The sequence below is a fragment of the Coccinella septempunctata genome, chromosome 3 (genome assembly GCF_907165205.1).
Source record: "Coccinella septempunctata chromosome 3, icCocSept1.1, whole genome shotgun sequence".
Classification (NCBI taxonomy): domain Eukaryota; kingdom Metazoa; phylum Arthropoda; class Insecta; order Coleoptera; family Coccinellidae; genus Coccinella; species Coccinella septempunctata.
In genome coordinates, this window is record NC_058191.1 from 23457509 (window position 1) to 23472032 (window position 14524).

The 14524-nt window shown below is 35.8% G+C and overlaps 1 protein-coding gene across 2 annotated transcripts in view; it reads right to left on the minus strand.

The window, feature by feature from the left end:
* The window catches only part of LOC123309091 (probable phosphorylase b kinase regulatory subunit alpha), a 34893-nt gene continuing 20369 nt past the window's right edge, over window positions 1-14524 (minus strand). Inside the window, exons 7-15 of one of the 2 annotated variants that reach the window (XM_044891976.1) lie at window positions 13878-14025; window positions 13620-13784; window positions 13399-13569; window positions 10192-10376; window positions 7627-8254; window positions 6922-6974; window positions 6715-6864; window positions 5038-5295; window positions 1-506 (exon numbers count right to left, since the gene is read on the minus strand). In XM_044891976.1, the coding sequence (XP_044747911.1) occupies window positions 285-506; window positions 5038-5295; window positions 6715-6864; window positions 6922-6974; window positions 7627-8254; window positions 10192-10376; window positions 13399-13569; window positions 13620-13784; window positions 13878-14025 (1980 nt within the window). In that variant the 3' untranslated portion in view covers window positions 1-284. The remainder of the gene's footprint in view (window positions 507-5037; window positions 5296-6714; window positions 6865-6921; window positions 6975-7626; window positions 8255-10191; window positions 10377-13398; window positions 13570-13619; window positions 13785-13877; window positions 14026-14524) is intronic. The other variant, XM_044891975.1, reaches the window with a different exon arrangement.

Genomic DNA, 14524 nt, shown 5'->3' on the forward strand with positions numbered 1-14524 from the left:
AATTGATATTTTTTTATTCTTAGTTGTAGTTACTATTCACACAAATTTTTTATCATTATTGTTAGTATCTCTCCGATGATTCGAAATATGGCACAAGTTCTATCAAATTGGTAATCAAATAAAATTATCTTCTGAAACATTACCAATACCTAAGAGTATATCTCAATTCTGTAGTTTCAATATAGCACCAAATCTGTTCATCCTAAACTTAACTTAAAACTAATTAACAACTCTAATCATGAAGAGAATAATTCAAAACTAAGATCATGATCATGAATTTGACACTAACAGATGGTACAATCAATCTCTCCATGAGTAGGAAAACAATCTAAAGTTTCAGCAACCGCTCTTGTCATATAGGTCATTGTTCCAAAACTTCCGCTAGGGGCACTATCGTAAAAATGTTGACAAACGTATGCTGCCCCTCCACAAAGGAGGCTCCCACTTGTAGTAGTTTCTCTAGTTGGTTTTGCGCAACATAAGGTGGCATCCCCATCACATTTCATCTTGAATATAAATATACAGTGAGTTCTCATTCTCAAGATTATACAAAAAAACTATGAGTTACTTCGTTCACTAGTACTACACAGTATCCACACATACTGAAAATTGAAACTGTGTCCTCTCGTGGAAGACCTTCCAGAATCACCGAGAAGCTGATATGCCAAGAAAATAACTCTTTATTGAAAGGCCCGTTCTTCGGAAAGTTGGCGGAATGGATAGTGGGACAAATAGTGTAGATATCACTGGTGTACAGTGAAGTGAGTAATAATTTAATTAAAACAAATTTTATAGACGTATGAGCCAAATGCGAACAAATCTAGACTTCATGGTTCCAAACATGTTAGGTTAACCTCAGATAGGTTAATGAAAGATCTATATTCTCTCTATGTAAATTAGAGAAAACTCAAAAAAAATTAGGCGATTCTATTTCTATAGTTTTGTCATCTATACAGGTTCTTCTACAAGCTCTATGACAAACTTTGACAGAAGGTAGCTGTGCTTCTTTTGAACATTTTTTTTCTTATGAACATAGGTCCGATTCGTTTTCGTTTACGAGTTACAAGCATTCGAAAAATTTCTTTTTCATGTTTTGATTAAGTAGGCCGACAGAAAATATCGGTTGATATGGTAATTGGCATTATTCTGATTTTTCACTTGACACTTGTTTCAGTAAGGTTGGTATCAACAATAATCCTAATGAACATGTATGGGCACTTCAGAATCCATATGCCATTGCCATTAGACAAAGACGATGTCAGCAACGTTTCGATGTAAACATTTGGGCTGGGATTTTCAACAATGATTTGATAATAATAATAATAATAATAATGAGTTTATTTGAGGAAATAAGTACATTTTTCACCTCCATAAGGTGTGCAAACATCGTATAAACAAATAGCAAATAAACTGAAATTCCGCTAAAGGCGAACCTTGAAAGCGGGATCACACCACAAATGACAAAAATCTTAATGCACAAATGGGACCAATGGAAGTACAAAATATCACAACAAAAAATGCAAGTCAATCGAAACACAATGCAACTCAGGGTGTGAAAAAATACAATATAAATACAATATAGTATAAATATATATAAAACACAATAAAATTTTAACAGCAATGAGAGCAACGGAGAAATACCACATCAATAGTAGTAAGAATTGTTGACATCAACACATTGGTGCACCCAAAGTCTAGGTTTTCCAGTCAACCATCTCCTCATCCTTGTCCTGAACAGTGTAACCGAGTTGTATCTCCTAAACTCCCGGGGAATCTGCGAATAGAACCTTGGCGCTAGGTATGTATGACACCGCTGTATAATAGATTTTTCTGGTCGGGGAGTAATCGCAGTGTTACTTTTATGTCTAGTGTCATATCTGTGCTCCATATAGACTAGCTCGGATCTGTATTTATGTTGTCTACAAGTTGTCACGAGGAAGAATAACTGTCTGATGTCAAGTATCTCCGCTTCTGAGTAAAGTTGGTTGCTGGGATATCTACGGGGTTTTTTGTAGATGATTTTAAGGATACATTTCTGAGTCCTCTTCAACTTACTCACATACACTTTCAATGCGGAACCCCACGCTATAATTCCATATCTCAGATGGCTTTCCACCAAAGCGCAGTATAATATTCTCAGCTGTTCCAAGGTAAGTACCTGAGTCATATATTTGATCTTATACATAATACTTCGTAGCTTTTTAGTTACATAATTTATTTGTTCACTCCATCTGAGGTGACTGTCAAGGTACACCCCAAGGTACCTGATTTTAGACTTCATTGTGATCTCTATTGGGGATCCATTACAAATTATTTTCATAGCCTGGAACTGTGGTAAATATGGCGCATATGATGTAAACGGCATGAAGTATGTCTTTTCATAATTTATAGCCAACAGACGGCTATCAAACCATTTAATCACTCTCAGAAAATCAATCTCTGCTTTATGTTTCAGAGTTTTCCAATCCTTGGCACTGTAAATCAGGGTAATATCGTCTGCAAACCCCAATATGTCTCCATCAATTTCGATTTTAAAGACCTCATTGATGTAGAGATCGAACAAAAGGGGACCTAACACAGTTCCCTGTGGAATACCACACTCAATAAACGCACTATCGCTTTTTTTATTTCCAATCTGTACTTGTTGACTCCTCTTTTCCAAATAACTATGTAGCAGTTCACCCGAAGTTCCTCTAAACCCCACACTCTCCAAGACCAAAAGCAACAACTCATGGCTGACTGTGTCGAACGCCTTTATTAAATCCACAAATATGCACAAAGTGGGGCTTTTCTCGTCGATTTTTTTACTAAGTATGGCTGTCAAATGTGCTATAGTGTCCTCGGTAGATTTACCCTGCCTGAAGCCACTCTGTTTGTCGGACATTATTCCTTTCCTACATAAATAGCTATCCATGCGCACTTTTAGTAGTTTTTCAAAGATCTTTGACAAACTTGACATTAGAGATATAGGTCTGTAGTTATCAACGTTCAGTTTGTCCCCTTTTTTATAAATAGGTTTAACAATGGCATGCTTAAAGGCGTTGGGCACTTTTCCAGTTCTGAAGGACAAATTCATCAAATATGTTAGAGGTGCAGCTATTTCCCGTTTTACAAACTTAAGTGTTTCAGTTTTCAAACCATCAGCTCCTGGTGCCACTTTATTTTTCATTTGGTCTATAATCTCTATTATCTCATTTTCCTGAACCTCAGCCAAATAGAATGAACCGCAAATTGACGCCCCTCTAGGTCTCACCACATTCCTGCCTCTTCTGATCTCCTCATTCAGTCTCTTCCCCACATTAGCAAAGTGCTCATTGAACTCCATTGCGATCTCATCTTTATCCGCACTTATATTTCCCGACGTCAGCCGTATTTCTTCCACTTCGTTCTGCCCAGGATTGTTTCCTGTGATCTCATTAACACATCTCCACAAAGCAGCAGAACTAGATTTATTCTGCGAGATCAACTTTTGATAAAACTCCCTCTTGGTAACTTTTATTAATTCATTCAGTTTATTTCTAAATTTTCTATAATTTGTTTTATTCAACTCTGTGGGATCCTTCATCATAGTTTTATACAACCTGTTCTTTTCATTTATTGACCTCACCAAACCCTCCGTCGTCCATGAATTCTTTTTCCTTTCACAGGCTTTCATCTGCCTTACATATGTACTCTCATCAATATAAGTCTTCAATTTCCCGAGGAATGTACTCGCACAAGCATCCACATCCTCACATTCGTAGACGTCTGTCCAACTCTCGGAATGTAGTGAGCACAACAGTTTATTTTTGTCGAAGATCTTTTTCACCCTTGGCGGCTGGTTCACCATCTTTTTCTTTTGTGAAGACGCTATCTGCGCGAGTACTGAGAAATGATCAGTTATGTTGGTCTCGTAAACAGCTGACAATGTGTGATGCGATGATGTCCTATCCTTAATAAACACATGGTCGACACAAGATCTACTATCACCCTGAACTCTCGTGGGCCTATTTATGGCCGAAATGAATCCATGCTCTCCCAGGACATCCAGATAATCATGCACATGATTATCATGGCTCAGGATATCAATATTGATGTCCCCAACCAACATATGAACATCTGCCCTTCCGCACATCTTTAGGTAGTCATCAAGGTTCTCAACAAAAGCAATGACATCAGATGAAGGAGGTCTGTAAATAGATGTAAGCAAAACATCTTTATCAGTAAAAGGCAGTCTTATCTCTACAACGCGTAGCTCTCCCAAATCCACATACATATTATAAATGATCGTTTAAAGGCAGATTTGCATAACAAATTTTTGACTTCATTGATCACTTAGAGCTCAAAATTGTTGGAAATAGGATGTGATATCAGCACGATGGTGCACCACCACATAGAGGAAGACGAGAGGACAGTTGGCTGAATGAACATTTCCCGAATAAATGGATAGGTTAAAGAGGACCAATACAATGGCCATCTCGTTCGCCTGATCTAAATATCTTAGATTTTTATTTATGAGGACATATGATGCAGCTTGTTTGTCATGTTAAAATCCAATCTCATCAACAATTACTTGATACAATTCAGCAAAACAACTACGAACAACTACGAACAACTACGAACCAAATCTTATCCGTCGAGTAACGTCATCGATGTAGAGCTCGCATTCAAGCCGAAGGGGGACACTTTGAACTATTTTTATAATCACAAAATTTCCATTTATTATTATGACTTGAACATAAAAATATAATTTTTCAAATGCTTGTATCTTCTAAACAAAAACGAATCGGATATATGTTCATGGGAAAAAAATGTTCAGAATAAGCACAGCTCGCATCTATCAAAGTTTGTCATAGAGCTTGTAGAACACCCTGTATAACTACCCCACTTAAATTGCACCATCTGAAACATTCTGGATAGTACAACAATTTTTCACCCTGACAGTACCTATTTTATTTGACAATTCATCACCCCAAAATCCATTCAAATAACCTATCCCAAACTCGAATTTCCATTTTCTCGGTTCTTTCAATGATCACTATTTGATGGAATACTCACTTGGTCTTCCAGAAACAGCTTGTTGGCAATGTGGACGAGATGTTCCACCTGAATGATTCCTCCAAGTATTGGCGCAACGTTGTATTCCGCTGCAAGTGTAAGAACCATCAATGCTTCGACAATCAATTGACGGTATTCAGGCTGCGGTATGGTATTTAAGACTGTCTCCACAGCTAAGGCAAACTTCAGTTCGCCTGGTGTCATTTCCTGGGTGAGACTCTGCGGCAAAACTTTTCCAGCAATGTCCAAACCGTGACACTGAAAAATTATTCGTTATAAGATATCTAACATTCATCATTCGTGCTCATGATCGTAAAAGTTATTCCCACTACAGGCACTATAGGATCGAGTCGGAGAAATTTTATGAATCGAGTATTTTGAATAGTGAAAACCTGTAGTCCCAGACGCGTGTTAATCCATTTGAACGATAAAATAAAACATTCGAAAAGTGCATAATCAAATAATTAGCATTATCAGGAAATACCCAATATTGTAAAGCAACTTGATCAATCGAATTTGGATAATAATCAGAAATACATTGAAAAAGTTGGACAACTAGGTAAAAACTTTATGAACAACATATTCTTAAGCTACATTCACAATCAATTCACGGGCCGAAGTGCACTTCGGCACGGAAGCTTAGCAGATGGCGTTCTCCGTTACCATTCACAATGAAATTCAAGACCAAATTTCTTGCAAGTCGCAAACTATCACTTCGGCAAGGAATTTCGTGCCGGCTATAGATGATGCTGATGCTTATGTTTTGATCAGTTACATTTTTGATTCATTTGAGTATATGTTTCCAAGATTATTGCGAATGGTAAATTTCGTGCCGAAGTGCACTTCGGCCCGCGAATTGATTGTGAATGCAGCTTTAGCAGTCACCTTCTCAATCAATAAGATCATCTAAGAAAAATAAAAAAGTTCAACTTTGGTCATTATCTCCGTTTCTGTTTAGGCTAAGATGATGAAATGAAAACATTATACAGACACTTTTTTTGATAGAAATCCAGTGGCGTACTATGATTTTTTCCAACAGCTATATTTGCTGAGCTATAACATAAAGATGTGTTTTTTCTAATGAAAACAGTAGTTTGAAATGACTTAGAAAGACTGAGGGTGATGTATGATATATTTCTGAAACGGTAAAAAATGGCGATTCTTTCAAAGTCATTTTAAACTACTGTTTTCATAAGAAAAAACACAACTTCATGTTATAGCTCAGCAAATAAAACTGTAGGAAAAACTCACAGTACGCCACTGGATTGCTACCAAAAAAGTGTAAATATAATGTTTTCATCATGTTAACATCCTAGCACAAACAGAAACGGAGATAATGACCAAGGTTGAAATCGCCCAAAATTAAATTTTGTGTTATAACTCAAAAACAAAAGAAGATAGATCAATGCAGTTGATTGCATTATTAGTTTCTCAAAAAAAGACGACATGAATGGCACATTCATTTTCCTCTATCTCGTTGGGTTAAAAAGTTGTAGTTCCGGTATCACCAATTTTGCCCACCCTGCACAACATAATACTGAAACTGAAAAATTGCTTCAAGTGCAAAAAGGAGATTTTCTCTCGAATATTCTCTTCAAGTTTTGAGCAGTGTATAAATAAGATTTGTAGTATGCAATGTTGACATTGAATTATTTCATTAAAAAATTATTTTCTTACCCGTTCAAGAACGCTCCAAACCCTAGGATAAAAATCACTGGGTACCCTGTTTAAAGCACCATCGAGTCTCCTACGTCGAAGCCACTGTCCCTGTCTGTCAGCTTCTACTTCCTCGTAAACGTTTTCTTGTGTAACCGTGATATGACTCCTCTGTTAAAACTGATATGAATTTTCTCTTTTAACATTTAAGTGTGTGTAGTTACTTACCTTACTAATTCGACTGGATTTATTGGTAACAATTGAAAAATTGCCTCTGCCAACTGAAAAATAGTATATTCATTCATTATTTCGTTAAACTAAGTGAAAATTTCTCATAGGAAAGTTCTGCTTATGCACTGCCAATAATATAGCGATAAAGAACAAGAAATAGAGGTTGAAGTTGGTGACGACATTAGCAATAATGTTGACCCACTTTCGATACTGTTAAAAATATTGAAAATATCATTTCATCAGTTATTGATGTGAAATGATCAATTGTTAGATTCAATGGGGTATTTCCATTATTATACTGGAAATATCACCAATAAATCTTCACTTTTTTCTGTAATCCCTTAGCATCTGGTTCAATTCGAGAAATTGTCTAATTTGATCAAGGATATTTCTTTTTCTACAAAAAGGCGATCACTTTTTATGCTATAAAATTAGTTTGAAAATAAAATGAAAATGAATTAAATGAAATTAAAATAAATTAAATGAAATTAAAATAAATTCTACAGGAATACAAAAATTATTGAAGAAAATAAGAACGAATTGTGAAAAAAAAACGACGCAAGTGGAAGGCTTATGAATTCAAATTAAGGGTTCAAATAGTCCACCTTGTTGTGACTGAAATATAATAATTTACGTCAATATAATATTATTTTTGTTATTTGACAAACTGAAATTCTTACATTCTATAAACGATCAACTTACCACTGCTGATAGCGAATTCCTTTCCGCTAATAATATGGTGGAGTAGGTTTTTCATTTCGAAAGGACTCAAGTTGAGTAAGTGTTCAGATGCTTCTTCCCCATCGCAAATCAGTGTTCTGGCTAATTCAGAAGCCATTACTTGTATGATTAAACCTACCCTCAATCTTAGCATCTCCATGAAGAGTTGAGGTTCGGTACGAATAAACATCGCCAAATAAACTAACAACTCTTGTGTTAGCATGGCGGTACTGTCGTCTTCACCATAAGCTTCGTGGATAAGGAGTCGAAGATCATTTTCTGGTAGGGGTGCCGTGATGGTATGTTCATTATTAGGGGGCATTCCAACGGTAATTTGTTTCTGACGAACCAGTAAATCAGTTACAGCCTTGGCTAGATCTTCCACTCGCTTTCCAAGCATTCCTGCAGTATGTCTTACTAATCCCCATAATTTCTGTTGACAAGCTTTCTGATATAGCCCCTTGAGGAGGTCCCGTACAGTAACAACTTTTCCGTGTTCCAACATGCCTGTATTGAAATCCAATCCTCTAGAATCTACAAGATACTGTAAAATGTCCCCTTGTTCTTCAAGCGAATCAGATTCCCTCAACATTGCGAAAAGCTCATCGACCTATGAAAATTAGATTTGCTGAAGGGTCACCAAAAAATTTGACAATCATAAGCAGGCCAATAAGCCAATTTGTATAGGCAATTGTCTCCTCACGTGAGACACAAACCACATTTACTTTTCAAATAATCGATTCGACTTCGTCTGATCATAACTTTATTTTTGAAGTGAATACTTCTTTGGCTCGAATTAATATTTTATTTTCAAACAACGAATGAAGTTATAATTTATTCGGTTGAAATAAGTTCCCCCAGCAGTTTATCATAACTAGATTCATTCCTGCATCCTATAATCCTAAGGAAGTCAAATACGAAATACGCAAACTTAAAAATAAGAAGGCTCCTGGTCATGACCTGATAACTGCATATATCCTGAAAAACCTACCGAAAAAAGCAATAGTCTTCTTAACTACCATATACAACCGCATGCTGAATTTGGGTTACTTCCCGATCACATGGAAATATGCCCATCTATTGATGATTCACAAAAGTGGCAAACCTGAGCACTCACCAGCATCATACAGACCCATAAGTCTTCTCCCAATCCCTGGAAAACTATTTGAGAGAATACTCCTAAAAAGGATACATGAAGACCATGAGACAACAGATCTACTTCCTGACTACCAATTTGGGTTCCGACAAAGGATGTCAACGTCACACCAGGCTCACAGGATAATCAACGTCATCTCCAATTCTCTAGAGAGAAAGCAATATTGCAACGGCGTGTTCCTGGATGTCTCCCAGGCGTTTGATAGAGTCTGGCATGCAGGCTTATTATACAAGCTCAAGAAGAACCTAAACCATAATTACTACCTCATTCTGAAATCGTACATCTCTGACAGATACTACTCTGTTAAGTCCAATAACGAACTATCTGGGTATTTCCCAATTAAATCTGGTGTACCCCAAGGAAGTGTACTAGGACCGTTCTTATACCTAATCTATACTGCTGATTTACCGGAAACTCCCGACACAACTATTGCTGCATTTGCTGATGACGTTGCAATACTTTCGTCCGACAACGACCCCATTGTATCCTCCACAAATATCCAAGAACACCTGGACCAACTCAGCATCTGGTACAAAACATGGAGAATAACTTTAAACCAGAGCAAATCAGTTAACGTAGTCTTCACCCTAAGACACAACGACTGCCCAAGAGTAACTCTGAATGGAGTCACCTTACCGACAAAGACTGAGGTTAAATACCTAGGTATGCATCTGGATCAACGGCTCACATGGGAGAAACATCTGCAAGCAAAGAGGAAACAACTAGACATGAAGCTCCGACAGATGTATTGGCTCTTGCAAAGAAAGTCGAAGATGACCATGCAGAACAAACTGACAGTGTACAAGGCGACTCTTAAACCAATCTGGTCCTACGGCATACAACTGTGGGGATGCGCGAAGCCATCTAGAAGAAAGATCATCCAAAGGTTCCAATCCAAAACTCTCCGCTTAATAGCGGATGCACCATGGTACGTCACTAACCAACGACTGCATGAAGACTTACAGATCCCTTACATCAATGACGTCATAGAATCTGCATCTGCCAGATATCGAGATCGATTACAAGGTCACTCCAATGACCTGATACAAAACCTCTGCCTGAAAGGACCCCACATCAGAAGACTGAAGAAGACATGGCCCGAAGATCTTACACAACACTAAACTAAAATAGTGCAAAACTAGTAGAAATGTCACTGGACATTTCACTCTCATGTAGTCTCTTTTATCACAATTACTTAATACCTATAAGAGTAGATTGTATATTGTGCAATAAACGTTAAAAAAAAAAAAAAAAAAATTCCTGCATTTGCGGCCGAAGACGCCTAAGAAGTTCTTCACTTTTATCGCGTGGCTTTCCACGCACCAATTTTTTTTGAATGTATCTGTTGTAGATGCTTCAGCTTCTCCATACCAATTTTTTTGAGTACTCACCTCTGTATCAGCATATTCTGTTTCAGAAGTTGTTTTATATCTTGTAACGTTGATTACCGGAACGCCTGTTTTGCAGGAGGCAGCTTGTTTATCTGGACTATTCTCAACAATATCTGCATTTAGAGAAAAGAATGCAGAACTTCTCCTTTCAAGGATGCTGTTACTTTCCATTCCTAAAGTTTCGGCTGCAAACAGTTGAGTTTCACAGATATATATTTCGAAAATATATGTGATAAGTAATAATATTTAAGTTAAAAAATTGATAACAGAAGTATTCAGTGTTGAAGTTGATATGTAAAAATAAATGGATATTTGAAATTGTATCAAGGTGTAAGTACTGAAAGACGTCAAGTATGAATGAAACTTTAGAGTTGTCATATTATTGAATTAAATAATAGTTGTTATTGTATTACATAGTTTATAGAAGAGGTTAAGTTCTTCATAAGTAGAATCTGCATCAATAAAATTTAATATTCAGATCTTTCATCGATAAATATACATGCTCATATCAAAATAGCAGGTTGAACTAGGTTGCTAGGTTCAATGCTGAACTCGGCACGAATTTGAACTGTACAACTGGCCTAAACGTCCCATAAGGATTATGGTGATTATGAAATATAATATGGCAAATTTTTCGCTGATATTTTACAGGATTGTCACTAAACATTTTAAATAAGTTCACTAAAAAATTGCAGGCTCGTGTTCAAAAATTTTAATCAAAGTGTCAGGTGAAAAATATCATTCGATATATGAGATTAAAATCGCATACAAAGGACCCCGCACACTTACTTAGGAAAAGCGGGTCCAGTGAATTTTCCCCATTTTCACATATTATATTTATATCAACATTAAGAACAATATATCAGATTTTCACGAAGGTCTTACATCCGGTTTGTTCTATAGGGCGTTCCGAAATTGCAGCTGCTTCATTAATGTACAAAGAACAGTTGCAAAACTATTCAGGTTTAAATTCGGATTTCATACAATTATCTCAACTTATCTGTAGTTGAGATTGATGTCAAGGAATATAGGTTTTCATTCATTATAATTATTATGATAGGTATTGTTGGTCGAAAGGAGTTTCTATTCAGGAATGTACAGGATGGACATAATTCAGTGTCACTAATCTCCTCATTTCGCTATCTCAAAATCTGTTTATATAGAAGAACAGTATTATCATTCCAGGTTGTTGTATCTTTGAGCACTCTAAGGATGCATATTTTTTTAAATATTCTACTATGAAAGTATGTGAAAAATTTCACTCGTGTATATATAATTAAAATATTATTGCCAAATCATTCAGGTTTTAGTTCATTACTTTAAATAACAATTTACCTACATAAATCATCTGACAATCCTTGTTTTATTTTGCATAGAAAAATGAGAAGATCTTTCTTAAAAATGTGCCTTGATTTAGTTTCATCTTCGGGAACTGGCAAACACTTTCTAAACAAATCAAGAAATTCGTCTTTTGTAATTGGACAAAGGGCTTCGAATTCCTCATCAGTAAAATCCTTCTCAACATGATATCTCCATTTAAGGGCTTCTCCATGGCATTTGCGCATTTTTTTGTAAAAATGTAGAGATTTGAATTCCGTTCATTCTAATGTTTTTCTTGGTGTATCGTATAAACCAACAAGGAGAGGACGAGGTATAAAAAGATCCTCATTCACGTGGTGTCTGCAAATTCTAGCATTCTCACTAATATATATGCCATGTGCTATGAAAATTTTCAATCTGCACTTCAGTGTTAACCTGCAAAGATCACCACCGTCTTCATTGCAAATGAAGCACGGCGCATGACTTGGAGTTTGACGCATAGTATTTAATTTAACTGGTACTGTAGAATCATCATTTATGTCGTTGATTTCTTCAGTTACCTCTTTCAAACAATTAATGCAAATAATGCACAATCTCGTTATAATTGGGTTACTTCAACTACCGGTAATTCTAACACTTCACGCTTCAAAACAGCCAGATTTCTTTCATCGACATCATCTTCTCTATCTATTCGTCTGAGGTTATTTAATGGAAACTCATGATCACATAGGAAACATGCATATCTATTTCGCGCATTCGTTGCTGTCTTTTCACATAAACTTTCTATAACTTTATAGCAATAATGGTCGCAACGATTTAAAAAAAAACTAACTGAAAACTACTTAACAGAAGAAAAGCCAACCAACCGTTTGAGTAGCCTACAGAATTCATAAAAAATCAAATAATTGACCGTAATCTCAACTACAGATAACTTTTAAAGAAAATTTGTATGAAATCCGAAATTAAACCTGAATAGTTTTGCAACTGTTCTTTGTACATTAATGAAACTTCCTACAGAGGTGGACATACATCATGGTATCATATTTTGAAAAACTCAGGGTGTTCCCAAAGTCACTAACAAAGTTACATTCAGTTACTTATACAGCTTCATGGAACAGCCTGTATAACAAAACTTAACGTGGTGGGCAGTGTTTGGATATCTGTGATATCTTATTATTCAGAACCCAAGGCATCATGATGAAATTTTGAAAATTAGAAGAATTATCATCAAAATTTAAAGATTCATTTTTCCGTAGCTGCAATTTTGGAACGCCCTATAGAACAAACCGGATGTAAGAACTTCGTGAAAATCTGATATATTGTTCTTAAGGTTGATATAAATATAATATGTAAAAATGGGGAAAATTCACTGGACCCGCTTTTCCTAAGTAAGTAAGTGTGGGGTCCTTTGAAAGTATTCCACCGACCAAAAATTTATTCATTTTCTCGTAAAATACTTAAGAATTCCAAATGTGATGAACTTGATGTATTGACTGCCTCGTGAGTTTCAAGGCCCATTTTAAGGTGTTATCTCCGGACATTTTCAGCTATTTTCATTTGTGGCATCAAAAGCATGGGTTCGCGTTTAAAAAATCAGATTTAACCTTGAAATTGCCCTTTAAATTTTCCACACTGATTAAGCAAACAAAGATAACTTCTTCAAATCATAATTGGTAATTGACCAATAAGACCTAACCTCATCTTTTGGAAACTGTCAGTACTCAGTCATTCCATTTCGTGCAGAAGTCAATCCTCACTTTAGATAGTTTCTGCAGAGAGTTTGAAAAAAGGAAAGAGAATCTACTACCATTAACTCAAATTGAGGAGAATTTCCTATTGGAAGTTTTCAACATCTACTTTTATATTAAACCGTCCATATTTTCTCACCATCTATATTTATGGATCTAGTTTTCTTAACCGCTCCTCTAATCGACATCTTCCTCTTTAGATGCTTCGATTTTGATTTGCCACCAGCAGGTGATTCCAGAATGGTTGATTTTGAAGATAATGACTTGAAGAGATGCTCTTCCAAATATTTCTGCACTTGGGGGTTCAATTCTGGAAAATTGCATTAAGAAAATAATCAACAAGAGGTAACTTGAACTCACTATCTGGAAGGCCTTCTTCCTGGCATCCCAGGAAGCTCAAGTTTGTTATGCAACTGGTACTCAGGAATTCTGCTAAATTTCCAAGAGTCACCCGAGTTCCACTTATATAACCTGATTTCAATTTTTTCATAGTAGTTATCATAGCGAGTGGAATTTTTCCATCATCTGAAAACATATCAAGTTTTGTTTGATAAGTATTAGCATATCGTGTCATAATTCCAAGCATTTTATATGGAATAAAAGCAATTAATGTATTACCTAAGTGATTTTGTGTAGCCACCAATATAATGGTAGGTCTGCCAAGCATGTGCTTCCAATTCATACTTAAGAACGCAAAGTGCGTCATAATTTTGTCGACCAACAAGGCGGAATCATAACTAGTGTAATATTCATCCATATCAAAGTTCTAATTGGCCAAGGACAAGCATACACACCACACCAAAACGAAACAAAAAGCAAACAAAAAAGTATTAGTAAAAAAATTAAACAGTCCCGTTATTATTATTATTATGAAATAAAACAATAACAATTTTGAGTGTTCAAATAAAAAAAGAGAATCACATGATATTTTGAATATATAGATAGGCCATTAGTTGAGTATGGGTGAATTACTTAGTTTTTATTATAAATATGAGGTATTATTTTAGAGAAAGTAAGAATGGAAGACTGGCGTTCGGGAAACGAGGGGTCCATCTTCTCAAAAGGGAGTGAGATATTAAAATGAAGGCTCCAAGTTTTACTCCATAGTAAATTATTCATATAGGACATGCCTAGGTCTATCTTGAGCTGACAAAAGTAGATACTATAATCAGAAAAGAAATTACGCAAAAACTAACACTTGTCAATTGTATATATATACAATTGACAAGTGTTAGTTTTTGCTTATTTAAAATATCATTTAATTT